This window comes from Salvia splendens, chromosome 16 (genome assembly GCF_004379255.2).
Source record: "Salvia splendens isolate huo1 chromosome 16, SspV2, whole genome shotgun sequence".
In the NCBI taxonomy this organism is placed as follows: domain Eukaryota; kingdom Viridiplantae; phylum Streptophyta; class Magnoliopsida; order Lamiales; family Lamiaceae; genus Salvia; species Salvia splendens.
Genome location: NC_056047.1, coordinates 3,644,338 through 3,669,909, shown reverse-complemented (window position 1 = coordinate 3,669,909; position 25,572 = coordinate 3,644,338). Strand labels below are relative to the sequence as shown.

General features: G+C 37.9%; 5 protein-coding genes across 7 annotated transcripts; 1 reads left to right on the top strand and 4 right to left on the bottom strand.

The window, feature by feature from the left end:
* Window positions 1-582: 582 nt before the first annotated feature.
* LOC121772617 lies at window positions 583-3,817 on the bottom strand. Of its 3 annotated transcripts, none has more exons than XM_042169792.1 (7): window positions 3,514-3,817; window positions 3,349-3,416; window positions 3,066-3,242; window positions 2,023-2,193; window positions 1,717-1,926; window positions 1,558-1,646; window positions 583-1,480 (listed from the first exon to the last, which is right to left on the bottom strand). In XM_042169792.1, the coding sequence occupies exons 1-7, from the start codon at window positions 3,543-3,545 to the stop codon at window positions 788-790; spliced, it is 1,440 nt and encodes a 479-aa protein (XP_042025726.1). In that variant the 5' UTR covers window positions 3,546-3,817; the 3' UTR covers window positions 583-787. The 3 variants fall into 3 exon arrangements, with proteins under 3 accessions (XP_042025726.1, XP_042025724.1, XP_042025725.1); XM_042169790.1 differs by having other exon boundaries at window positions 3,349-3,429; window positions 3,514-3,816; XM_042169791.1 differs by having other exon boundaries at window positions 583-1,474; window positions 3,349-3,429; window positions 3,514-3,816.
* Window positions 3,818-5,295: 1,478 nt separating this feature from the next.
* LOC121771715 (potassium transporter 8-like) lies at window positions 5,296-9,972 on the bottom strand. The gene is made up of 8 exons (XM_042168568.1): window positions 9,182-9,972; window positions 8,593-9,082; window positions 8,451-8,504; window positions 7,289-7,549; window positions 7,163-7,215; window positions 6,950-7,073; window positions 6,612-6,866; window positions 5,296-6,464 (listed from the first exon to the last, which is right to left on the bottom strand). Exons 1-8 carry the CDS (start codon window positions 9,245-9,247, stop codon window positions 5,392-5,394), a joined length of 2,376 nt encoding a protein of 791 aa, XP_042024502.1. The 5' UTR covers window positions 9,248-9,972; the 3' UTR covers window positions 5,296-5,391.
* A 6,232-nt stretch (window positions 9,973-16,204) lies between these two features.
* Window positions 16,205-18,555, bottom strand: LOC121771045 (cyclic nucleotide-gated ion channel 18-like). The gene is made up of 5 exons (XM_042167841.1): window positions 18,041-18,555; window positions 17,455-17,970; window positions 17,264-17,375; window positions 16,951-17,187; window positions 16,205-16,870 (listed from the first exon to the last, which is right to left on the bottom strand). Exons 1-5 carry the CDS (start codon window positions 18,553-18,555, stop codon window positions 16,205-16,207), a joined length of 2,046 nt encoding a protein of 681 aa, XP_042023775.1.
* A 4,367-nt stretch (window positions 18,556-22,922) lies between these two features.
* Window positions 22,923-23,534, top strand: LOC121771948 (UDP-glycosyltransferase 90A1-like). Its single transcript, XM_042168851.1, has one exon. The coding sequence runs from the start codon at window positions 22,923-22,925 to the stop codon at window positions 23,532-23,534; it is 612 nt and encodes a 203-aa protein (XP_042024785.1).
* Window positions 23,535-23,746: 212 nt separating this feature from the next.
* LOC121771046 (UDP-glycosyltransferase 90A1-like) lies at window positions 23,747-25,387 on the bottom strand. The gene has a single exon (XM_042167843.1). The coding sequence runs from the start codon at window positions 25,358-25,360 to the stop codon at window positions 23,954-23,956; it is 1,407 nt and encodes a 468-aa protein (XP_042023777.1). The 5' UTR covers window positions 25,361-25,387; the 3' UTR covers window positions 23,747-23,953.
* Between the last annotated feature and the right edge of the window lie 185 nt (window positions 25,388-25,572).

The window sequence follows — 25,572 nt, the reverse complement described above, 5'->3', positions numbered from 1 at the left end:
TAGGAACTTGGGTAGCTTGTAGAGCAATAGACTATGCTTGTAAGGTTACTTGTGTTTATTCATTTATTATATACACTACTATCTATAAATTTGCTATTATTTATAATTATTTGAGTATTTATGATAAGGAAGTGATGCAATTGAGAATTATCTTAAAATGAGAACTTAAGAGCTTATCAGTTGGAAGCACAAAATATATCAGTTGGTGATACAAATGATATCAATTGTCAACTGATAAGTTCTCATTTTAAGATAGTTTTCAATCGAACCACTCACTTTATAGCAATCTATCACATTTGACACATCGTACACTTAAATCAAATCAAGCACGAGGAAATCATAAGGCCAGTTTTTATCGATAAACTAACAGAAATTTAAAGGCCGCGTCACGGTGGACTCGAACTCGCCACATTGTCAAATGGTACCACATTATCACTAGAACATCACACTATTTTTAGAAATGTGTTTATTTGAATGGGATGTCGAAGAGAATAAGTCATACAGTATAAAACATACTAATTCAATCCACCAATGGACTATCTCAAAAGTAAAGCATGGCTGCATTTGTCAGAACAAAAGAAATGCAGTACTATATGAAAACCCCCACGCCTATATATATCATCATTAGCTTCAGGAAACAACTTTTTCCAAAAACATAAAAAAAGTGAAATGAGACAACTGAAGAAAAGAACATATGTTTGATACCATAATACTATCATATCATCATTGCTTCTATACATTGTGAACCAAATGTTCAACATTGTTAAGATCAAACAACACAAATTAGCTAGTATCCATAGGAGGAATAGCTCATGTAGTTATATCTCGACCTCACATTGTTGCCCTCGTAGGCCGAATCGGTGTAGTCGACGGCCTTGATCACCATCGCCTCCCGCCGCCCCTCCTGCTCCTGGACCGCCCCGAACACGATCTCATTCGTCTCGCAGTTCTGCTGCTCGTAGTACGTCTGAGGGCTGGCCGGCCGGTGCTTCTGGTGATGCTGATGAGACTGCAGCTGCGGCTGCTGATACTCGTGTCCGTGGCTGTTCCATTGGTTGTAGTACGGTCGGCTCTGCTTCGACGGCCTCATCTTTTCCGCGTCCTTGTAAGGGTAGTTCTTGCGCGGTGTGGGCTCTCTCGCCTCGAGCGGAGGTGGCTCGTCCTCGCGTGGCACCACAAAGCTCTCTTGCACGGGCCACGCTCCTCCGTGCCTTGACTGGTATTGGTGGTGGTAGGCCGGAATGTGGTTTATGACGACGGGCTTCTTCTTGAATCCCGAGAATAGTCCGCCGAAGAGCTCGGCTACGGAGGATCCAGTGTGGACGACGAGCTTCCCGAGCGAAGTGAATAGTCCGTCCTCTTGCTTGTCGTACTCGTCTTCGGCCGGAATCAGGGGCGGCAAGACAGATTTCGCAGGTGGGGCCTGCCTCTGGTACGGTGCTGGGGGCATGCCCGTCGCATAAGGCTTCGGCTCCTTAGGCTAGAAAGTCGTTCGAGAATGTTAATTTTTATGATGTTTAACCATAATCGACAAGTGCTCGGGATAAGTTCACTTACATTGTCGTACGAAATCATAGAAGCAACTCGACATTGCAACAAGGCTAGCATGTAACCGAAGAAACAAGCTGCCGCAAGCACTGCTATTCCTGAAATGATTCATTCAAACATGTCACACCGTTGTCGAATTCAAGTAACGAAAATAGGTTCTGTGTCTACCTAAATCGAGATTGTTGTCTTCCTCATGGGAACAATCGTGTTCGTGGAGTTGGATCTCTCGTATTGCTTGGTTCCCTCTATCTATAACCAACAGAGAGCAGCTACTTCCAACGTAGACCAAATCAAAATCATCCGAGAACCTCGCGTCTTCACTTGGTCCGTCTATGTGTCCTCCCCTGCCTGACTTACCACCTGCAATCGTCACAACTCCTGCACGAAGTAAACCAGCAATGTTCGGATATCTGCACGAGTACATTGACTGACTTCAAGTGCACTCAATGGATGGTAAGGTTTGTTATATTTTACCAGAATCGCTGATCTTCCTGATCGCCATATTCATCGTGTCAGCAACGTATATATTGCCACTGTCGTCAACAGTAAGCCCTCTAGGATGGTTCAGTCTTGCTTGCCTCAGCTTCCCGTCTACATGCCCGTTGTATCCTTCAGCTGATCCGGCCAGCAACTTAGGCCGACTATCTGTAACGAGCCAATCAATAAGAAAGACAACAACAAAGCTATAAATCAATGGTTTGCACAAACGTTATAAGGAAAAAACTGCATAACCCTTCACAAAAAGGGGAGTTAAACTGCTAAATTACATTGAAGAATGGATTCTTGATCAAGTCCATCAATTGAGCATTGGATTCTTGATCAGAAACAGAAGCTCGAGCCATGGAATCTAAGACTAATGCCACGAACAAACAACTCGACCAAATCTAGAAACGTGTGAACTACACGGAATCAAGGAGGAATCATTCTTTGTACAAGACAGAAGCTCGAGGTGTGATATCAAAGACTAATGAGACGCAAGCTAGAAAGGCGTAAACTAGACGAAATCAAGGCGTGTTGAAAGGAACCATTCTTTATATAAGATGCAAAGCTAGTTTAGGACAACATAAACTACAAAATGAATGTCAAGAAGCGAATAAAGCAGCATTCAAGTCGCCTAATAACACAAAACAAAGCTATAAAAGAAAAGCACAAGAAGCTAACAAATTTATGAAAAGAGAATCAAATCCAAAGGAAAAGGAAGTACAGTGCCCCAAAAAAGAGCCTTGCTCTCAGCAAAAGCAAGATATAGAGGCAAAACGAATAAAGTCGTCATACACAAAATTACAAAGTAATAAGAGTAATCTCCAAGAAAAGAATTCATTCAACTAAAACCTCTGAATTCACATAAGAACCAAAGATCACAACTCTAACCTCAAATGCAACACATGAAGTAATCACAAGCAATACCAAACCATCAACTGAAACCCCAGAGCTCCAAATTCAGTCATTATAGTCAAAGATTGAAACTTCATCAACAAATGCAACTGAATTTAAGACCATGGTTGCAAGAAACTCACATCGAGATAAAGGGGTTGGGATCTTGTAAATGTTGCTGTTTTGGGAGTCCAATATGAGAACCTCCTCATCCGGTGAGATCTCCACCGTGTATGGCTCAATTCCATGCTTGCTTCCATCAAACACTGTCTCAACCGTGTATCCACCTTCAAATTTCATCATTGAGCGGCTAGAGGTAGCTACAATTACACGACCCCACAATGAGAGAGAGAGAGAGAGGACAGAGAGGGAGGTATTAATTATTGAAAAATCTTGAAAATGTGGGTGGATGAAGAGAAACTATACCGGTTTTGGTGGCTGATTTGAGAGACCACAGCCGCTTGAAAATGGTGGAGACAACCTTTGTCACAACCCCACCAACGATTTCTAAAAAAATTTACAAGAAATTCAAGAATTGGTAAAAAAAGATCATAATCAAGAAAATTAAGTAGTGGAGAGAGTGTTGCTCACTTGTAGCAGGTGAAGCTGAAACTGAGGAACATCCAGCAAGAAAAATTAGGAGAATCACAGCAAGAACGAAGCAATTCTTTCTTCCCATTTCACCTTTGCTTAGCGAAAAACAGAGAAATTCAAGAAAATGTGGAGGGCAGATCTCTACATTCCTCCCCTTTTTATATTGTACTCATTGTGATGTACTTTCCATGACTCACAAAAGAGAGCATGAGGTGACTGAAGAATGAGGAGAGAGAGAGGGAATCAATGAAAAGGTGGTCTTATAACAATTATTTAATCAGACTTTGCTAATGAAGCAGAGATTTTCACTGAATTAAAGCAGTAGGTGAACTTATTAAAGCCCTATCACATGAGACATATGCTGTTTTTTTTTGTCTTAACAGTCGCAAACAACTCTGTCTCATTTAGTAGTATCTTTCTTTTTAAGTGATTAAATAAAATTAAAAAAATTACTATCGCATGTCGCAATAGTAATAAAGTTGAGTCGTTTTCTTTTATGAGTATCCATTATGTTGAATCATTTTTTATATAAAAAACAAAACATATTATGATTCTTAATTTTTTTTATCTTTTATTTAATTCTCTCTTATCTGTTTTATTTTATTCTCTCTTATCTCTTCTACTCTTTTATTCTTTTCCTATTTTATTTTAATTTTATTTAATGTCAATGTTTAAAAGAAATACTTCAATTTAATTAGGACAGGAAAGGAAGAATATTAGTAGTACTATTAAAAATTCTATGTTAAATAGACATGTAAGTGAATAAGAACAATTTGTTAGCATAAAGTTTAACATAGTAATCAGTTTTTAGTCTCTGTAACTGTGATCGGCCGATTTTTCATTTGTATTTTAAAACATAATTACTAAAATATTAGGGGAAAAGCTTGCAACTTACACGTTAATGTTGCTTATGTAATAAGTCAAGTACAACTAGTGTTGGCTTTGGCACGTATTTGCGTATGTTGGAATGGATAACCACATGAATAAATTATTTCTGACATTTTTTTAATTTATAAGTAAATATAAAAGAAAAATAATTTCTTAACATGTTATTATACCCCCATTTAAAAAAAAAATAGTACTATTATTATTTTTATATCAAATTCTACTATAACCCATTTTTTCATAATATAGTTCATATTATAATAATGTTTGGATTGAGATGAATCAATTAAGATCCAATCCCTAGAAATAGAACCAAATCTATCAATATAAATTTTAAAATCGAATTTTTCTTATATGGTGATTTTTTTAGAATATCAACTCGATGTACGTAGTTTATTCTTAAATTACTGTATAATTAAATAGAATAAAAATATGTTTTCGTATAATCCACTGCATATCATTGGTTGAATCTTATTTGCATGATTATAGGACAATAAATTGAATTGGTTATCAGTATATTAGATTTATTTGTTTTTTCAAAAATCAACACAGAATATAAAAATTTTCAAAAATCAACACATAAAATTACTAATTAACCCTTATAATCAGAGTTTGGTTTTTGATTAAAATATTCCAAAGCAAGTTTCGATGTTGAAATTCAGACATAACACTATTAATGAAAAATATAAAATTATCATGTAACAAAATGATTAAAAAAATGATATTATTCGATGATAATGTTTGAGCACGATATAATAGACTTATGATAATGTTTTAAAAACACCTCTTTTTCTGTTTACAATTGATTCAATTGCATTTTCATTTGTACAAAAGTTATTGTCGTTAGTACATAGACTACTAGATTATATATCGTGTTTTGCACAATAGCGAGAATTCATTTGAACTTGAGCTTACTTTACCTCGTATAAAAGACTCATTCAATCCATTTACATAAACCAAACTTCCAAAAACAAGAAGCTGCACAAGGTATCATACATGGTAGATCATACCAACCTCTAGCGTCGACGCCCGCGGGAAGCTCGACGCGTACGTCGGCCCTCTCGAGTTCCTCCGGAGGAAGTCGTACCCGACGTTCACAACGAGCCTCTTCATCAAGCTCGACCCCGTCTTCGCCTTCACGTAGCAGTGACCTAGAATGAACGCCATCCCCGCCTCCCTCGCTTCCATGAGTTCCCGTAGCTCGGTCCTCTCCTCTTTCTCGATTTCCGGGCTCTCCGGGACGAGAAACCTAACTCTTTTCTTCGGCCCCGCTGGCGATCGGATCTCCCCGAGCTCGTTCGTGCTCGTGGTAGCATCATCGGACGATTGCAGATCTCCACCCTCGTCTTCCTCCCATAGTTTGACGCCTTTCGCGTGGGATGACGACGTCCCGATGACTGTCATCTTCTCTTCATTCTCGAGAGTGTGTTCGGACGAACCGTTGCATTCCGGCACCTCTGACCGGATGAACTCTGCTATGCTACATACTAGATCCTTCTCGAACTCGACGTCATCGATGATCGTGTCACGGTACCCGTATCGTGCGATACATCGGTAAACGCGGTACTCCTTCGGCCCGACTCGTCCGACTAGAAATCGCTCGTCGGATCGAACATGGGGCACGGGAACATATTTGATGCAGAACAGAACAAGAACCTGATGGAAGGCAGGGAGATTCGTCACGAAATGCGAGAAGATGGCTGGAATCCCGGACACGAGCTCCGTGTGGATGAGGCCAATCCCTCGGACACGGACGATCCCTAGGTTCGGACCCAAACCTAGGAGCCAGTTGATGGAGACCTTGTTCTGGACATCGAACTCGTACTTCTTCAGCGTCCCGTAGTGCCACGTGTACATTATCGCGAGGAATGTAAAAGAAAGCGCGATAGGGACCCAAGCGCCCTCGCGGAACTTGATCAGAGAAGCGGAGAAGTAGAGCGCTTCGATGGAGCCGAAGAATAATATGAAGCCGAGGGCGAACAAGACACTTCTATTCCAGCACAAGATGATCACAAGAGACATAAGGCATGTTGTAACCAACATAACTGTTATAACAGCAAGACCTGCTCGAGCAAAACACGACGAAAGCTTAAGACATACGGCAAGCATTCATTCTCAACTTAGTAGGGAAAACCGAGAATCTATTCGTATTTCAAAAGGTACGAGCGGGATACATGTGGATGAAGAGCAAGAATCGAACGAGATGTTACCTGATGCATTACTGATGTGTTTTGTATCTCTAAATCCAATAGTAACAGCCAAACAGAGCAGCATTAGAGTCCAGTTGATTTCCGGGATGTAAATCTGGCCGCAAATTTTAGACGACGTGTGTACTATTCTGACCCTCGGAAAACAACCCACTGCACAACATTGCTTGATGATTGAAAACGTCCCAGTAATGATGGCTTGACTTCCCACCACCGCAGCAAGAATGGCGATTGCAAGTACAGGCCACCGTAGCTTTTCTGCAACCATGAGTGGAATATTAAGGCAGATACAAGGATTTGGAACATCGTTATGGGACGATGGAATATGTGTTTAGCATTACCGGGTACTGATACGTAGAATCCAATCTGGTAGTCGCTCTCGTTTATGTGATGCCTGGATAGATATGCAGCTTGTCCCATATAAGCGAGGATCAAGGACGGATAGACGACACAGCTAAAGGCTATCTGGAGTCAGAGAGCTCTCAGTTTGAATCTTGTTTCGGTTTCAAACATAAAACGAGCAGACAAATAGGAGTATAACACTATAGATATACCTTGATGGACATCTGTGAAAAGTGCCCAAGATCAGCAAACATAGCCTCCGAACCTGGACGTGTACATTCATTTAGTGACTAATATGCATAAGGAAAGAGACCGGTGCAGATTGTACAGTCTTGTACCTGTTATACATAGCAGAATCCCGCCCAACGACATCCAGCCATCTCTCCGTGTCTTCCTCAGGAATTTGTACATGTAATACGGAGAGAGTGCCTTGTAAACATGCGGATTCCAGTGTATGATGTTGTACACTCCGATGGCACTGATACAGAAGAGCCATGTGATCACTACCGGTGCAAAGAGAAATCCTATTCGGTGAGTCCCGTAGTGCTGGAGATAGAATAAGAACACCAGAATCACGCAAGCAACCGGGACTTCTATATCTGCATACACACGGAACAGTTAAGTAAAATTACTCATTAGTTAATACTTTATAGTAAAAACTGATGAACAGGTGATGAGAAAAGTCATGAGATGTTCTTAACTATTAGTTCTTGAAAAGGTTTTGGTTGAAGGTGAGGTATTAACAACAATAAAATCATGTCAACTTTACTGCTGCTTTTCATCGTTTATAACACAAAGTTTACTTTTCAAAGTTACTATGTTATCCACAAGAAATCTTATAATATGATCACCTAAGAATCTGCAATCTCAACTTGGATCTCCACTATTGATAGTATACGATAATTGATAATTGATACCCATACATCTACCACAATCAAGAAAGATGGTGACCTAACTTTACTTTATATAGATAATATTGATTGGACTTTGATTAAAGCAGAGATTTTTGTCATAGTTTAACAAAGGCCCCACAGTGATGCATTTTTCATTACAATTTGGTGTGATCTCTTTGTCCACGAACTACACATCTACTTATACAATTACGAATAAAAAATTATGCAGATTTGTCAATGGGAATGCCGGAACATCTTAATCAAATACCATAACTTAGATAGCCTTTCTTTTTTTTAGTCCAATCTCAGTTTTCTACCTATTCCTTGTTTTCCAAATGGCATTTCAATCACACTGAATTTCTCAAGACACAAATTGCCGGAATAGGAATCAGATGACAAGCTAAAGATGCACGACAGAGGCGAAGAAACCGGGAGTTAGAGTAATTGACAGTAGCTAAATTTAGAAAATTTCAGTTGTGATCCTTCAAGTTTACTCAAACAGGAGATTTAACAAACTAACTAATTTCTTCACCACTAAAACACCAAATAAAGTACATATAACATAACATCAAAACATGAAGAAATCTAAGGTGATAAGAGGGCTCACATTGGTGATGATGCTTTGACACAACGAGCTCCAACCCCGAAACTGCAGAGAAAACTGCAAAAACACCAGCATGAACAGATCAAATCTCAATGTTAAATCCAAGAACACAGGATAACAGAATTAAAGCAATGTGGATTTCTACCAGAAATCGCAGGGGTGAGAACCCCGTCTCCAATCACCATACAAGTCCCAAACAAGGCCAAAATGAGCAGCATCCTCTGCAGCACCCTATGCTTCTCCAATGTGGATCTCAATCTCAAACCAAGGCCTCTAAAATTACCAGATGCAATCCCATCTTTCTTGTATTCGTACAAATCCTCATCGGCGAGCTGACCATTCGGGAGCATGCTCACTCGGGCGTGGCGGCAGAGGAGGGAATACAAGGCAAAGGTTCCTCCTTCACCATTATCATCAGCTCTAAGCACTATGAACACATATTTGAGAAGTGGGATCAGAGTTAAAGTCCAAAACACAAATGACAAAACCCCATATATCTCCTCATTAGTCTCTGAGTGCTGAATGTCCTCTGCAAAAGTGCTCTTGTACACATACAGAGGCGAAGTGCTCAAATCGCCATAGACAACACCCAAGCTCTGATACGCCAATGTCAAAACAGTTCTCCATGATTCCCTCTGCAGAGAAACACAATTCAAATTTCAACCCATTTCACCAAATCATGAGTAAAAAAATCCCAGAAATCAAGAATTGAATTTTGAGCAGCAAGAACTCACCTTTAAGGGATTTTTTTTATCAGGGCTCCAGCTCTCAATATCCATCACTGGCCTTCTCAAAATCATGGGGAAATCATTCCAAACAAAATCCTTTAAAAGCCAACACTACCAAACTAGCCCCTTTTCAGCTCCACCCCAAAATTGCTCCAACAAACTCAAGAAAAACAAAGAAGCCTTTTTTTTCTTTTTGGAGAAATGGTGAGAACAAGAGACAAACACGAAAACACTACAAAATGGGAATCGAGAAAAATGCAGTCTTGGGCGGATGAACCACTGAGGAAGATGAAAAAGGCCGGTGGGAAATCGTGCTATAGAATATTGTCCCTCAACACATATGTAAATGTGTTGTACGTGGACACTATTAATCTGAGTAACATGATTTAATAGTCAAATAATATTCTCAGAGCTCACTGTACACAAAATGGGCTGTAGTATCTCATAAATTATACAGGAATAAGATCAAGAAATCCCACCTCCATTGGATCAATAAAAACCCAATCTTGAAAAATGAAAAAGAGTCAAAGAAGAAGAATGGGAGCTTCAAAGAGAAAAAAACAGCCTCAGCTTTTTGCTTTTTGTATTTTTGCAGAGATGCTCGAATATACTGAGTGGGTGGGTGGTAGTGGTGTGTAGCTCAGTAGTATTATCTTCTCAATTTTGCAGAGAAATTAAAACTACTTTGATCTACTATCAATCTATGTGTGTTTGTGGGGTTGGTTGATAAATGATAATGGGTGGGCGTGGCCACTACAGTCTACACCAGTTCAAAAAGATTATAAGTCCAAAATCTGTATAAAAAGGACCTTCAAAAGAAGGTATAGTCAAATGCAAAATATTTGGTTTATGTATATACATATTGATATATAGTTTTCTGAGTTTGAAGGCATGAAAGTAACGTGGCATGAGATGTGAATTCGGTGTGACTGGCTCGGTAGGGAACTGCAGTTGTTGATATTTTTTGTTCCAAAAAAAATCAATGAGTACTTCCGTTGTCATAAATGGCATTTACTCTCTTTGATTACTTATTTTCTGTATATGCACTTCTGCCCCATCCCTCGGAATTAACGTGTCCATGAATGTTGAAGATGAAGGGCAAATTTGGCACAAACCCTATATTTCTAAGAAGAAATTTAGTGGATGAAGAGGAGATTTAAAACAAAAATTATGGGCATTAACTATATTGGGTAAAATTTATAACGAAACGACGTCATTCTGACCTTGACAATCCAACGTACGCTAGTTTTAGTTTTGGAAAAATTGAAATGCCAAGAGTATTTTTTTTGGATTATTTGTCTGTAAATACACGAGTTTAACTATAATGCTTTCTGGTTTTCTCCAAAAATTTTAATTTTTGAATCTAAATACATGAATTTTGAGTTTTTTCTAATTTTTCACAAAAAAATAATTTTGCCTTTAAATTGAAGCACACTGTTGAAAGTGTCAACATGAAAAAAAAAGCAGCTAGCATTAAAACGACATCGTTTGAATAAAAGAATATTAGTACTATGAAATTGAGGGTAATTGCTATTGGTTCTTATAAACATTTACATTTCATTACAATTTAGTGGTTTTAACTATTTATGGTATAAGTTATTAAAAATCCGTTTTGATACTTGAAAATTCTAAATTTAAAGTGTATCAAGTTGAACTTGGATGACTTATCAAAGCATCTTATTAAAGAGAAAACAAGGTGTTTATTAAAACTATACCTAACCAAACACGTTTTATTGAACGTCGATCAACTAAATTGATAGAAAGAAACAGTTCATCTTTTGAGTCTTGTTTTTGTCTGTGTGAATGATAAAACGTAGAGAAGTAGAATTCCAATTAGGATTTGCTAGAATTAGATTAATGAAAAGCTAATAAATATTCCTAGTGAAAACGTCAATAATAATAATATTGGTTTTTTCAACGAGATATTGCATAATTCCGATTCTATATAAAGATGCCTCCTTTTTTAGACTACATTCTCTTGTCTTTTGTAAGTTATGTTGCTAATGATATTATATAAATTCGTTTTGAATTATTTTAATTACGAAAGCAACAAGCATTATCAAACAATTTCACGAATTTTAATGATGGGAGAATTTTCACAAATAAATAATGTCTTATATTTGAAATAACTAAACCCCACGAAATATACTAGGCCAACTTTATATAATCTCGGTCCCTCATATTTCTCTATGTGTGTTTTAATATAAATACAACAACGAAAGTTCATGTAATATATATTCGGAACGGCCAATTGAATTGACTGACATAGTTCGATTAAATTAATATCTTAATTAATTTTGTGGACGGCTACATATAAATACAATATATATAGGATTATTAGTATCATAGTATGTAGGCGTAATACTCAATAAAAGTGTAGGAGTACTACTGTTTAAAAATAATGCATATATAGTTCATGTTGACGCACTTCCTATTTTATCGCCTTTGAATGAATTTTCAATAAGAGTATTGAAGGTGAAAAGCGATAACTTCTTATCACACCCTGCCTACAGTTTTGCTCGGGGGTGCATGCTTAGGATCAATCACCATCAGATCTTAATTTTTGGCTCCTTCATGATAGATTAGACATTTCATATTGTCGTTAGTTTATTTTCAACTCAACTTAGTCTGCTTTTCTATTTAAAAAAAACAAAAAAAAGAAAGAAGTTTAGTTAAGTAATTGAAGAACCATCTCTGTATAACAATTACCACACCACACTTTTGAAGTTTTAATTTTTAAATTTTGATAGTGATGTATAGTTAAATGAGCCAATTTTTGTAATACTTATATTGAATAGTCGCATTTGTAATCAATGTCGTTTCTAGATGATTACAAGGGTTAATAGAGTTTGGTAGACTCATGAAAAGTTGAAGTAATTGACTTATGTTGTCAGCCAAACTAATATTTTAGGATAAGGCACAACAATTTCTAATGTGTGAGAAATATATTAAAACGCAACACACTTATAACGAGACCACTTATTGCATCTCTTTCGATCATTACATCATCATAATATGAGAAATATATTACATCATACGCGCAGATTTCTAATTCTAGGTCTGTTGCCGAAGAGATTTTGATTTCTAATTCTAGGTCTGTTGCCGAAGAGATTTTTGTGGTATCTCTTTAATTTTTAATTAGGATAAAATTTGCTCAAGGGCCTATAATCATCATTAATAGTGTAGGGTGGGTGTGAAGAGTAGTGGGCTATTAATTTCTCAAAAATTAGTTAGTCCGTGTACTTAATTAATAATTATAAATCAGTTCATATATTTGGCTTTTTGATATTGTATACTTTGGTTAATCTTTATTTAGATTTGGTGATAAATTATTATATCTTTGACAAAGTTTAATGAAGTTGGCTTTCGAATTTGTTTTTTTTTCGGAGACATCCGATAAAATTGGAACGATACTGCGAAAGGATGACGCACATAAATTGAGAAATGGGGTATTGAAGTCGATATTCGAATATTTCATTAGTGATCAAATTCAAAAGAACTATTCATGTACATCAAAATTTAAGTTGATTGATTTTGTTAATTCTTGTAGATAACTGTGTTTTTATTTGAAGAAATAGCAAAAAATCCAATAATTAATTAATATACCCACTAAAATCATTAAAGCATAATTTATAGATCATGTATCGGTCTTTAATTTTCTAAATCCATGATCGAACCATAATTTCAGTTATTAAATTTTCAAAACCAAGACCATTCTTATAAGAATCTAAACCATAACCTCTTTTGAATTGTTTTGAGAATCCAAACAAAAAGGTTTACCAATTCTTTACGTTAACTCAATTATATATAGCAGTACAATAAAACTTCTCTATGCGAAACTATGAACCATGCATGTATCGTCTACTATATTTGAACTAATCAAATAACCTTTTGTGAAAGCTTTCTGCAATTTTACAGCTCAACTATGTTAGGTAAGCTATGATTGATTAATTAATAGCTAACCTACTATATTAGTCATAATGATCAATTAATTTAATTAGAGTTCCTTCGAAAATATTTAAAACGATGAAAGCATTACTTTTGTAAATAAATAAGGATTGGATAAAACTCTACTACTCATTTTGAAGTAAAAAATTTAATTAATACTAGTAATTTATTATTTGGAGTATATGGAATGGAATAGTGATATTTAATTAATACATTGGAGACGATTAGGAAATTGTCATGTCAAAGATAGTAAAGAAATCGCAAATAAATATAATAATGAGTTGAACTACCAAAACTGAAAAAATGAATTAATTAGAGATAAGAATAAGATGGTCTAAAGGCGATATCATAAATTATATCAAATCATTATTCGACAAAAAGAGAGAAGTAGACATCCACTACACTGACGAACATCTGTCCCACCACTAAAAAAATATTTATTCAATTAAAACATAGTGTAAATTAAATTATGATCGATGTGATGAATGTACGTAGTACTATTTAAAGGTGGGCTATATATATGATTTATCAATGTACTAAATATTAATTCAAAAATTATCGGTGGGGGTCTCCTATATAGTCTGCAAATGCCCCTTCATTACTATAACACTTTTTTTTATTGATATATTACGTACATGGTACACATATAGATCACAATCATTCAATGGAAATGAAAATGAAAATGAAAATGAAAATGAATTATAACATTATTTGTTGTAGCAAATGAATTATGACTTCTCGCAAAATCAAAATAAATGTATACAAATTAATATATGAGGCTCTAAAAACCCGATAAAGCCATAAGTTATTCTCTTGATTTCACTTTTTTTATACATGTGAATAATTTAATGGAGTACTATAAGTAAGCTCTTATAAGTGGAATATATTTTAGAGAATTCCAATAATTTCAGTTTAAAATAGTAGATATATGAATTTGGATCTTTTGAGGGTTCAATTCAATATTATCGTAATATCTTAATTTAGATAATCTCCACCAAAAAGTAGTAATTTCACCTCAATTTTATGCAATTAGAATAAGAGTGTAGTGAATATGACAAAATTAACAATTTTAAAATAATTGGATTAAATCCAAAAATAACGTGTAAAACGAGAGAGAAAGAGGGGGCCAAGTATTGATACGTTTCATTTAAATTCGACATATGGTTGATATTGGTTTGCATGTCTTATAGTATCAAATTCTATCTTTTTCTGTTTGTGATCATGAAAAGTTTCAATCTTTATGGAATGGTCTGAGTAACATCCCATTTAGATGGCTCTATAATAAATATTTAAATGAATACTTATCATGATTCATAAAGCTTGACATGATAATTTGTGACGCGATGACACTATGATTGTATCCATGTTTTATGGACATATGCTATTAATAATTAAATCTATTGACTTTTCACATTTAGGAATTAGGGGTGACCAACCATTCATTATAATGTAAAAAATCCTAAATCCGGATTATTATTTTCATTTCTGAATAATATGCGTTCTTATGTCAATTGAACTCTCAAGATTAATCAGACTAAAAATAAAATAGAGTCCCCACACACATCGGCTTTGATCCACATATAGTAGTGCTCTAAAAATATGACAAACTTAGAAATAAATTTTAGCCCATTAATCACAATTTTATTTTTTCTACTTAAATATGATGTGTTAAAACAATGGATGGCCCACCCCCTATATGTGACAAATGTTTTGCTTTCAATAGAAGTTTTTGGTCCCAATTTCTGTGGCCCGACCCAAAAGGAATTACAAACATCTTTTTCAGAGACAAGCAACAATTTTATGTGTAGGGATTCAACTGAATTATTTCTACCTAAAAAGATAGGAATCAGGACCAAAATTGGGGATGTATGATTATTGTAACAAATTTGGAGTTTTGTTATTTATGATTTATTTCGATTAGTTGTGTGCATTTGATCAGATTAACAACAATCAAGCTAATTAATTGATCGTTTTCTCTATTTAGAGATCGTTTATGATTATCTCGAATAATTTCGTAATTTACATACCATGTACATTAACACTAATACATTATTAAAAATGTACAACATGAGACACTAGCGTATATAGTGTTTATAATAGCAAAAATCAAATTGAATTTATATACAAGTTCAGGATTAACTTGGGCAATTTTGCAAACTTGTAGTGGGCTTCGTGATATAGGTCCAGAATTGGGTTGATACTCTTGGTTGTGGTCGAAGCTGTAAATTGGGCCGGGAGCCCATCTCGGACTGATTAGCCAGCCCAAGCCCACGACTGAATTGTGTTGTGTTCTTTCTATAAATCTGGATTTAACTCACGCCACTTTGTAAGTGGGATGGGGTGCGCAAGAAAAAATATTTTTTTACGTATTAGGTTACTTTTTGTTGAGATATATATTTATTCGATTATTTTAAAATTATATGAAATACTATAGTTATTTATTGAATAAATATGTGTATTAAAACTTGCTGTATTTTATTAGAATTATTTGCAAAGATTGATGGAAGAATTTGGAAAAATATAAATGAATGTAAACATTCAAGGTAAACATTCAATGAATTTGGTACTCCTTCATAGGATTTGGTTGGATTTCAAATGGACCTAGTTTAAAAATTGACTCAATTGGAGCCTGTTTATATTCACAATTTGAAATTACTTTTTGTCCCTCTCCTCCCTAATAAAAATTTTATTTTATTTTTATTATTTTTAGTAAGTGGATTCCATATATTAGTACTCACTCCTTCCCTTCGATTTTTTTCACACTTTTTCCTTTTCTGTGAATAGGAGTCTCTGTTGCTATTTATCATAAATGGTAATAGACCACATTCCACTAATGTGTTTAAAACGAGAATTTATAGGCTTACTTATTTTTTTGGTTGTGAATGGGGAGCAAATTTTAACGGCAAGCTTTATAGGTATCAAGTATGTAAGAGGGAGAGGGAAAGATATATACACAAATGTGTGAATGAAGCAAGAAAGAGTGATACATGTAACATACATACAAACCCCATTAGTGACGAGGGTGTCGTAGTGTACATAAGGCTTAAACAGAAAGACAGTTTTGTTAAAAAGAAAGCAAAACTAAACCTCCTCAGTGAAATCAGGATCATCCGGCTTGACGAGGCTGAACGTCGACGGCGACGTCACCTGCGCCACCCTCAGCTTCTGCGCAATCCCCCTCTTCGTGTTCGAAGCGAACTTGGACGCCAAGATCGTGGCCCCGATGTGATGGCCGTGCGCCGCCAAATTCTCGTGCAGCGCCAGCTCCTTGGCCAGCTTCTTCTTCTTGTACCTCCTCCACGCCGTCTGCAAGAAGCACGCGCCCCACGTCCGCCACTGGTTGGAGTAGTACCGGAACGCGTGCTGCAGCTTCATGCTGTGCAGCCTCTTGAACTGCATCGCCACGAACTTCAGCTCCTCCGCGCTCAGCGCGAACGCCTCCACCTCGGTGACCGTCTTCACTGTTCGCGTTGAGATCGGGAGGTTCTGCGAGGAGTTGGGCAGGAGCGCCCATGTCAGGAGCTCCTCCCCGCAGAAGTCTCCCGGCCTCAGCGTGATCGAGTTGTAGAAACCCGATCGGCCGCCGTTGGTGGTGGAGCTCTCCATCTGCCCTCGGATCACGAATAGCATCTCGTCCACCGGGTCCCCCTCCCGGACAATGTAGCTGCCCTGCGTGCTCAGGGACGACGTTAGCCTCTCGCAGATCGCGTCGAGAAGCTGGTCGTCCATTTGCGCAAAGAAGGGCACCTTCATATCATAAAATTGAATTTCTTTTTAATTTGGTCATTCTTGTGTCACGTTTGCAACAGAGAGAGTGAGAGACTTACGCCACGAACTAGGTTGAGGCAGAGGTGTCTTTGTATCTCACGGCGGAGGTCTTGAGGTAGGGATTTTAGAATCTCTTCCTCCTTCACTCCTCTTGTTGTCAGCCATCTGTATTGCTCGAAGCGACGAACGCGATCTTGCAAGTCCGGTGGCAGCTGCCGGTGCCTCATCCACTCCTCCGTGTCTCTCCTCTTGATTCTCCACTCTTCTACCCTCAATGTCATTGAGCTCAAGTAAGTCTTCACCACAAAAAAACAAACAAACATAAGCAATCAGTCTTATATTTTACTCTAAAGGAGTAATTGCTATTCTTACCTGCATATTCCCAATCAACTGTGCAAACAGAATTAGCCCAAAAATGCACAGAACTATGCAGAAAACGGTCTCTCCAATAAACGTGCTCGTGCTCAAAGTCTGCCCATACGAACTGCAAATGAAGAAGCAAGATGAGCAAATGTGTATAAACAGAGAAGAGAAGAGAAGAGAAGTATGATGAGGAAATGTACCTCAAATTTCTCAAGCCCCACCAGAGGCAGTAGAGATACTTCTCAACGAAAGTAGAGGAAGCGACTTCGCTAGTGAAGGCCTCAGCAAAGATACCAAACTTGAAATCGGAATCCCCATTCTTGGCATCGCAGCGAGCAAGAACTGTGGTGAGATTCAACCAGTTCTCCCGCTCCGCTCCCATGGCTTTAATCTTGGAGCAATCAAGAAACTTCACATTGCAATGCGGAGGAGTGTAGATCTCCTCAAAACACCTCTGCTTCCAGCACGAATACTGGCGCCCAATCGAGGACAGATACCACGACGCTCCAATCACATGGCTGGCCAGCATGAAGAGGAGGAGATTGTAAGCCGCGCCAGCCCAAGCCGTCTTCGCAATGAAGCCCGTGGTCTTGATGATCCGGTTGTTGAGAGGGAAGATGACGAAGAGGCGCGGAATGTATTGAATGAGTACAATGAGGGCAAGTGTATTGTTGGAATGGCCGCCACCGTCTGTCTTCGTGGCCGGGATGACATACCTAGTTGGCAAGTAAAACAAAAATAACTACTACTAGTATAACAAAGAGAGAAGTGAAAAGTGTAACCGACCAGATGAGGATTTGGGGGAGGGGGAGGGTGGCGGAGAGGTCGACGATGAAGTCGGACTTGAGGTAGCGGAGGGTGATCTGGCGGGGGTCCATGACGAGCTCGCCGCGGCCGAAGACGCGGGAGCTGGGGGCGACGAAGGCCATGCGGAACTTCATGAGGAGGTGGAGGAAGTAGAAGAAGTCGGTGACGGTGCGGAAGTAGGTGATGAGGATGGAGGCGGAGATGTCGATGTTCATGCAGGCGGCGCCGTCCTCAACGTAGGGGAGGTAGAAGTAGAGGGGGTCGATGAAGAGGGAGACCAGGCACGTGATCAGGAAGATGTGGTTCCACAGATTGACGATGTCGCTGTTGGGGTCCAGGATCTGGTAGTGCCATAGGATGGTCAGGGAGTTCGGCTCGTCCGCGGCGGCCGCGGCGGCGGTCGGGTCGTGGTGGTGGGGGTGGTGGCGCCGGGATGTGAACGATCGCCGGAGCTGCCGGAGGTGGGACGCCGGCTGGGAGAATATCCTATTCATCTTCCATGGAGGATCCCGATTTTGGGCAGGATTCTCCGCGCGGATGTCGATTTTTCCGAATCTTCTTCTTCTTCTTCTTGTGGCGGCGGCGGACAAAGCAATTGACGAATTCAACGACAGCGGCAGCAATTCGATGGCAATTTATTTTTTGTGTGATTTCGGGCAGCGGAGACAAATCGATCAAGGATTCTCTAAGTGTTTTGGTCGGAGGGGTGCATTGGGGGACGTTTATGACCGTTAAGATTTTTTAGAGGAAACGCGGGAATTTCGGTTTTTTCTTTCCTTTTTTCTTTACACAATCCAATTTAAGAAGTAAATTTTGTGCAATTAGGAAACTCGTTATATTCACATTATCCAATTTAACAAGTCTATGAACTACTACTAAAATGTTGACTGCAGGGGGAAATTTATAAATTTCGCCTTATAGGAGTAGTATTTTTCGTATCGTAAAAACCAAATTTGTGTTTAATCGATTAATTTAGCTTAGTAGTTTAATAGTTTAGCAATGCTGTAGTTCCGAAAAAAGGGATTACTGGATTATAATTAGTGTATGTAGGAAATTATTAGTTATTGATTTGGTCTTATTTGCAATGTCTAACTTTCCCTCGAAAAAAAACACAAGATTATCTATGTTGATCAATTTTAATTATTAAAGTTATTCTTTTATTAGATGGGGACGGTAAGAGTATTCACTTGTTGTATATATAGAGAGGAAACGAAAAAATACTCAAAAGAAAATGAAACCATAACCAGTGGCGAAGCAAGAATTTTTATACTGGGAGGCCAAATTATTGATAACGATTGTGGGTATTTTTGGTTTCCAATAGTAGTCCGACCTAAGGAGCAACGAGAGAAGATGGATAATAAGGAAGAAATATCCTTGTCTTTTTCCACTTTCTAAATCGTAAATATTACTATTATACTTAATTTATGTTGTTATTTCGATCACAGATAAAATTCAATATACAAATAATAAACAAATGTATTAAATGAAATAAAAAGGTAGAGCTTTAAAATGAACAAAAATGAGCATTAGTATAAACAAATGGAACTAAAAACAAAATTTCTAGTGAAGGGATTCTAACTATGGGCTAGAGGGGAGAAGTAGGACGTATCTTCCATCTGCGCTGCTACTGATAGAAGTAGTAAAATAAATATGCATATAATACGGGATAATTACACCGTACATACAAAAGGTTTCATCAATGTTTCAATTTTGTACAAAGAGTTTTAAGTTAACATATATCATACAAAATGTTTGATTTGTATTTCAAATTAGTACATTCCGTCAAATATCACTAACACTATTACTTTTTTCTTGTTTTTCATCATATTCAGTGTGTTATAATTCTGAGTTTTTCACTTATTTCTAGACGAAGCATTTTAAAGAAAGTCTGCAGACATTTGAAGAAGTTTATGCAACAGCCAAGCTCTTAAAAAAAGGAAAAGGAGCAAGCATTGCAGACAAACCTTGTTAGACTAACCTTAGCACTGTATCTACTACCACAAAATATCATCACAATCATTCATTCAGAGATCTAGAACGACCACAACTTCAAGAAGATAGATGCCATTGATTCACAAGATATATTGAGGAAATCCTTTTGTCTCCTTCTTCCATCTGAGGGTAATTACATTGCTATTGTTTTAGGTTTGTCTGCAATGCTTGCTCCTTTTCCTTTTTTTAAGAGCTTGGCTGTTGCATAAACTTCTTCAAATGTCTGCAGACTTTCTTTAAAATGCTTCGTCTAGAAATAAGTGAAAAACTCAGAATTATAACACACTGAATATGATGAAAAACAAGAAAAAAGTAATAGTGTTAGTGATATTTGACGGAATGTACTAATTTGAAATACAAATCAAACATTTTGTATGATATATGTTAACTTAAAACTTTTTGTACTAAATTGAAACATTGATGAAATATTTTGTATGTATTGTGTAATTACCCCTATATAATACTAAATGATGAAATTTATGGGGGGACTGTTCACAGTCAAGACTTCTTACACCGTTACACATTTGGTAGCAATAAAAGATGTTTGCTATTTGGTGTTTGTTATCAATGGCTTAGAGTTTGAAATGTAAATAACCGTTTATTTTTTGGGTTAAATGACTATAAAATTATGAACTTTTGGTCAATTTTTAGTTTGTTCCATATCTTACAAAATATGAATGATAAATCATGACATGTTCCAAAATTTTCTCAATTGTTACATTTAACTAAATTTGCAATTATTTTTTATTAAGCTCAAAATGACATCTAGTCGTCTACGTCGTCACATTAATATACAATCATGCCACTATTCATTGACAACACCAAAATTTTATATGCGCATATGAATTTAGAATCGAATTTGTCCCTGAATAAGTTATCATGAAATAATTGACAAATTTTATCATTCAAAATTTAAAAGTGCATGACAAATTAAAATTTGATAAAACTTTGTTATTTTGTAGGCAATTAACCTTTATTTTCAATTTTGTAACTGTCCAACGTATACTACTAATGTATAGTTGGGTATTTGATGATTTCAATTTAATTACTTACTATCCCTCCGTCACAAGATATTAGACTCGTATACTACTTTGGGGTGTCCCAACATATTTGAGTCATTTCTATTTGTGGTAAAAATTTACTTTATTACCTTACATCACTAAACAACACCTCATAAATTCTTATGCCAAAAGAAATTAGTATAATATCTTGGAACGGAGGGAGTAGTTATTATTAATTAGGTATAGTTGGCATTTCGATCAACTTCATTGCTCTCTTTAGGCTTAGTGGGTAGTTTCTCCCATGTCCATAAATTTATAAGAGCATTCTTCCAAATAGAGATGCCACCGGCCGGCCCCCATTTTGAGAGAGATGGGTGCTTAACTGGTCTGACTTTGGAATTAACGGTTCTGGTTCAAAATTGTCTGATTTTTAATGGATTTTTCAATTTCTTTAAAACCAATTGGCCAGTTTTTACCCAATCGAACCGTGAACATTTTTGGCTTTCAAATTGTAACTGCAGATTCCAGCCCGATCACCTCCAAAACACAACGCCTCTACTCTCTTGCAAATACCTCTCTCATCTCTTCTGGGCTCGTCTTCAGTTAGGCAACAAATAAAATAAATAAATGAAATGTCACATTCGGTTGGATACATTTCTTTTGGTCCGCGAACTTTGCCACAATGTATCAATTTTGGTCCGTAACATTTGAAAATATTTTATGAGGTCCATTAACTTTGATGTTTTATCGTTTGAGCTGTTTTTTTTCACTATTTCAGATTTTTTTGGACGAAAATACTCTCGGGCCCATTAAGAGCATTTCAGTCGGTTTATTTTTCTCTTCTTTATTTATATATTCAATTTACCTTTCTTAAATTTTATTTTGCCTCTTTTAAAGTAGAGGAGAAAGAAAAAGAGAAGGAAGAAAGTGGCAAAAAAATTAAGAGAGAAAATTAAATATTTTAATAAAGAAATAGAGAATAAATAGACTAAAAATGCCCTTCAAGGGCTTGAGGGTACTTTTACATTGAAGTTTGCAGACAAAAAAAATTGATACGAACAAGTTGATACATTGACAAAGCTGGCAGACAGAAATTCTTCCCTCTATATTATTATAATATGGCCAACTCAATTACGTGAAATACTCTTTTAATGAGAATAGACTAATATTACTGAATTATTAATACTAGTAATTTGTGTCACGTTTAAATGTCATTTATGACTGAACGTACAAAATTGAAAATTACTATCTCTGTCTCATATTAAGTGTCACATTTAGTGTAGGCGCAAATTTTAAGAAATGTAAAGAAAAGTGAGTTGAATAAGTTAGTGGACTATGAGTTCCACTTATATATATTAGTTTTATAATAAAATGTGAGTAGAATTGGTTGGTGGAATGTGGGGTCTACTTACCATTTATGATAAAAGTAAAATGTGACTTTTATTGTGGGACGGACTGAAATAGCAAAATGTGGTAGTATTTGGCAGAGACACTGGTGGAAACGGGAGAGTACTTGTCACTTATCAGTTCAAATTGAAAAGGAATTCCTCTTCCCAGATAAAATGAATAAATTGGGATTTGTAATTATATTCAAAACTCGAAACTAGATAAATTGAAAAGGAATTTATTTTGACATGTGATTTATTAGTACTCCACGTAATACTTATTAAAGTATATAAAGATAGTGATAATTTTAATAAATGAACACTAATCGTCATTATTAGTTTGTTACAAAATTTGAAAGCTTAATAAATTATTAAAGGTTGAAGGCATCCCTCGCCTCAGCTTCATCGGCATGAGCTACTACGCCATGGCGGTGTGCCTTGACGCCGTCTTCAACGGCCTCATGTCGGCCCCAAAGTCCGACCATGAGGCCGTCTCCCTCGTCAGGTTCCCCGTGGATCCAGGTCACCAGAAAAGACTTCGATGACCCGTTCGATCAGCGCTATCCGAGTGGTCCTTACATGGATTTCATCGTTAAGTCCAACACCGCAACGGAGAAAAGCTTTGGCTTGTTAGTTATCACATTCTACGAGCTTGAGCCGATCTACGCTGACCACTTTCGCAATGATTGCAAGCCTCCTACATCATGGAGCATCGGCCCGCTCTGTCTCACAAAACTACCGAAAAACCTAAATCTAGGTTTTGAGAAAAAGAAAAAACCATGGATGGAATGGCTCGACCGTCATAGCCCGGTCCTGTACGTCGCGTTTGGGTCACAGGTTCAAATCTCGCCAGCTCAGCTCCTGGAAATAGCCCTGGGGCTGGTATCCGCGGAGGTGAGCTTCCTATGGGTTGCGAAAAAGAGCGAGATGGATGAGGTCGAGGTGGAGACTGAAAGGGGACTTGTGGTGACGGAATGGGTCGATCAAGAGGAGATTCTCGAGCACCCGAGTGTTCGGGGGTTCCTGAGCCACTGCTGGTGGAACTCGGTGCTGGATGGAGTATACTTTGTCCACCTTATTTATCTACCCACTTGACACACTATATATACGAATTAGTGTCTTAATCCTTCATTTCATAAAGCTTCCAATTTTTGCGATCGACATTTTGAAAAATATCCTAAAATCGAAAATCTAAAAGATTAAATAATTTGTCACCAGCTCACCATACTAGACTTATGACTAACAACGTAAAATCGCATTACATATATGTGCATTTCTTTTTTCCATAATTTATAACTATTTCCAGATTTCCAAAAATAAATACTACTATAAGTTAAAGAAACACTAAAGTTTGGTACATAAATCCATACACAAAAACAAAAATCCACGCGAAAATTCGACAAGATGACCTGTCATTGGACTCCATGCCTTCCAAATTATAATGTAGTACGTAGTACTAGTTATGAAAACACTTATATAACAATTTTTTTTAAAAGTCAAACTTATACTAATATTCAAATCGATTTAAAACCGTTGATTTGTTTCTTCCTCTGTATCTCATCAATGAGGCTATTCAAAGCATTCCACGAAGATCCACCTTCATTGGTAGCTTTAATGGCGGCCTCAGCAACCTCTCTCGCCTTCTCCCTCACCTCTTCCCCCTTCCCACCCTCCATCAACTCCCTCACTCCTCTCCTCAAGCTCTCCGCCGTCACAAACCCCTTCGCTTTCCCATCAACCGCCTCAACCCTCAATCCAACCTTGATCTCCTCCACCACCATCTTCGCATTCAGCCCTTGCTCCGCCATCATCGGCCACGCCAGAATCGGAACTCCCGCGCATATCCCATCCAGCACCGAGTTCCACCCGCAGTGGCTCAGGAACCCCCGAACACTCGGGTGCTCGAGAATCTCCTCTTGATCGACCCATTCCGTCACCACTAGTCCCCTTTCAGTTTCCACCTCGACCTCATTCATCTCGCTCTTTTTCGCAACCCATAGGAAGCTCACCTCCGCGGATACCAGCCCCAGGGCTATTTCCTGGAGCTGAGCTGGCGAGATTTGAACCTGTGACCCAAACGCGACATATATAACCGGGCTATGACGGTCGAGCCATTCCATCCATGGTTTTTTCTGTGTCTCAAAACCTAACTTTTTTGGTAGTTTTGTGAGACAGAGCGGGCCGATGCTCCATGTTCTAAGCTTGCCATCGTTGTTACAGTAGTCAGCATAGATGGGCTCGAGCCCGTAGAAAGTGTTAACCAACAAACCAAAGCTGTTCTGTGTTGCTGTGGTGGACTCGATGATGAAATCCATTTGGGGACCACTCGGATCACGCTGATTGAACGGCTCATCGAAGTCTTTCCTGGTGACCTGGATCCACGGGAACCTAACGAGGGGGACGGCCTCATTGTCTGACTCGTGGGCCGACAGGAGGCCGTTCATGGCGGCGTCTCTGGACACCGCCATGGCGTAGTGGCTCATGCCGAGGAAGCTGAGGCGGGGAATGCCAAATTTGGAGGCTGACTCTAAGGTCCAGTGGAGGAAGCCGTCTGATATAATGCAGGAGACGCGTGCGTGGATTTTTTCAAGCTCTTGCTCGAAGGAGGGTTGGATGAGCTCGAGCGATTGGACGAAGGGGAGGAAGAGGGACATGGAGGGGAGTTTGTCGGTGCTCTCGGCGCCGGTGGGGATGCCGGGGATGTTTTGGGGGAAGGGGAGGGAGACGATGGAGAGGTCGGTGGTGGTGGTTGCGGTGAGGGATTCGGAGATGAAGGGGCGGTTGGAGGGGGTGGTGAAGATGGTGACGGTGGCGAGGCCGCGGTGGAGGAGGAGGTGGGTGAGGTGGAGGAGGGGGATTGTGTGTCCCTTTGACATGAAGGGAAACACCACTATGTGAGGCTTGGAAGAAGGAGGAGCCATTTTTTTTGTCTCTGTATCTGTGTGTTTGGTTTGATTTTATAAAAGAAAATGATGAAAAAAAGTTAATAAAATTATGGAGTATATTATTTTTATAATATAATACTATAAGTTAAGTAATTTCATAAAATACAAGGTTCACTTTCTAAAATGTAATAATCCTGAAATGAGATTAAGCAACATTTAAAAATATGAGACATTTAATGCCATGTGAC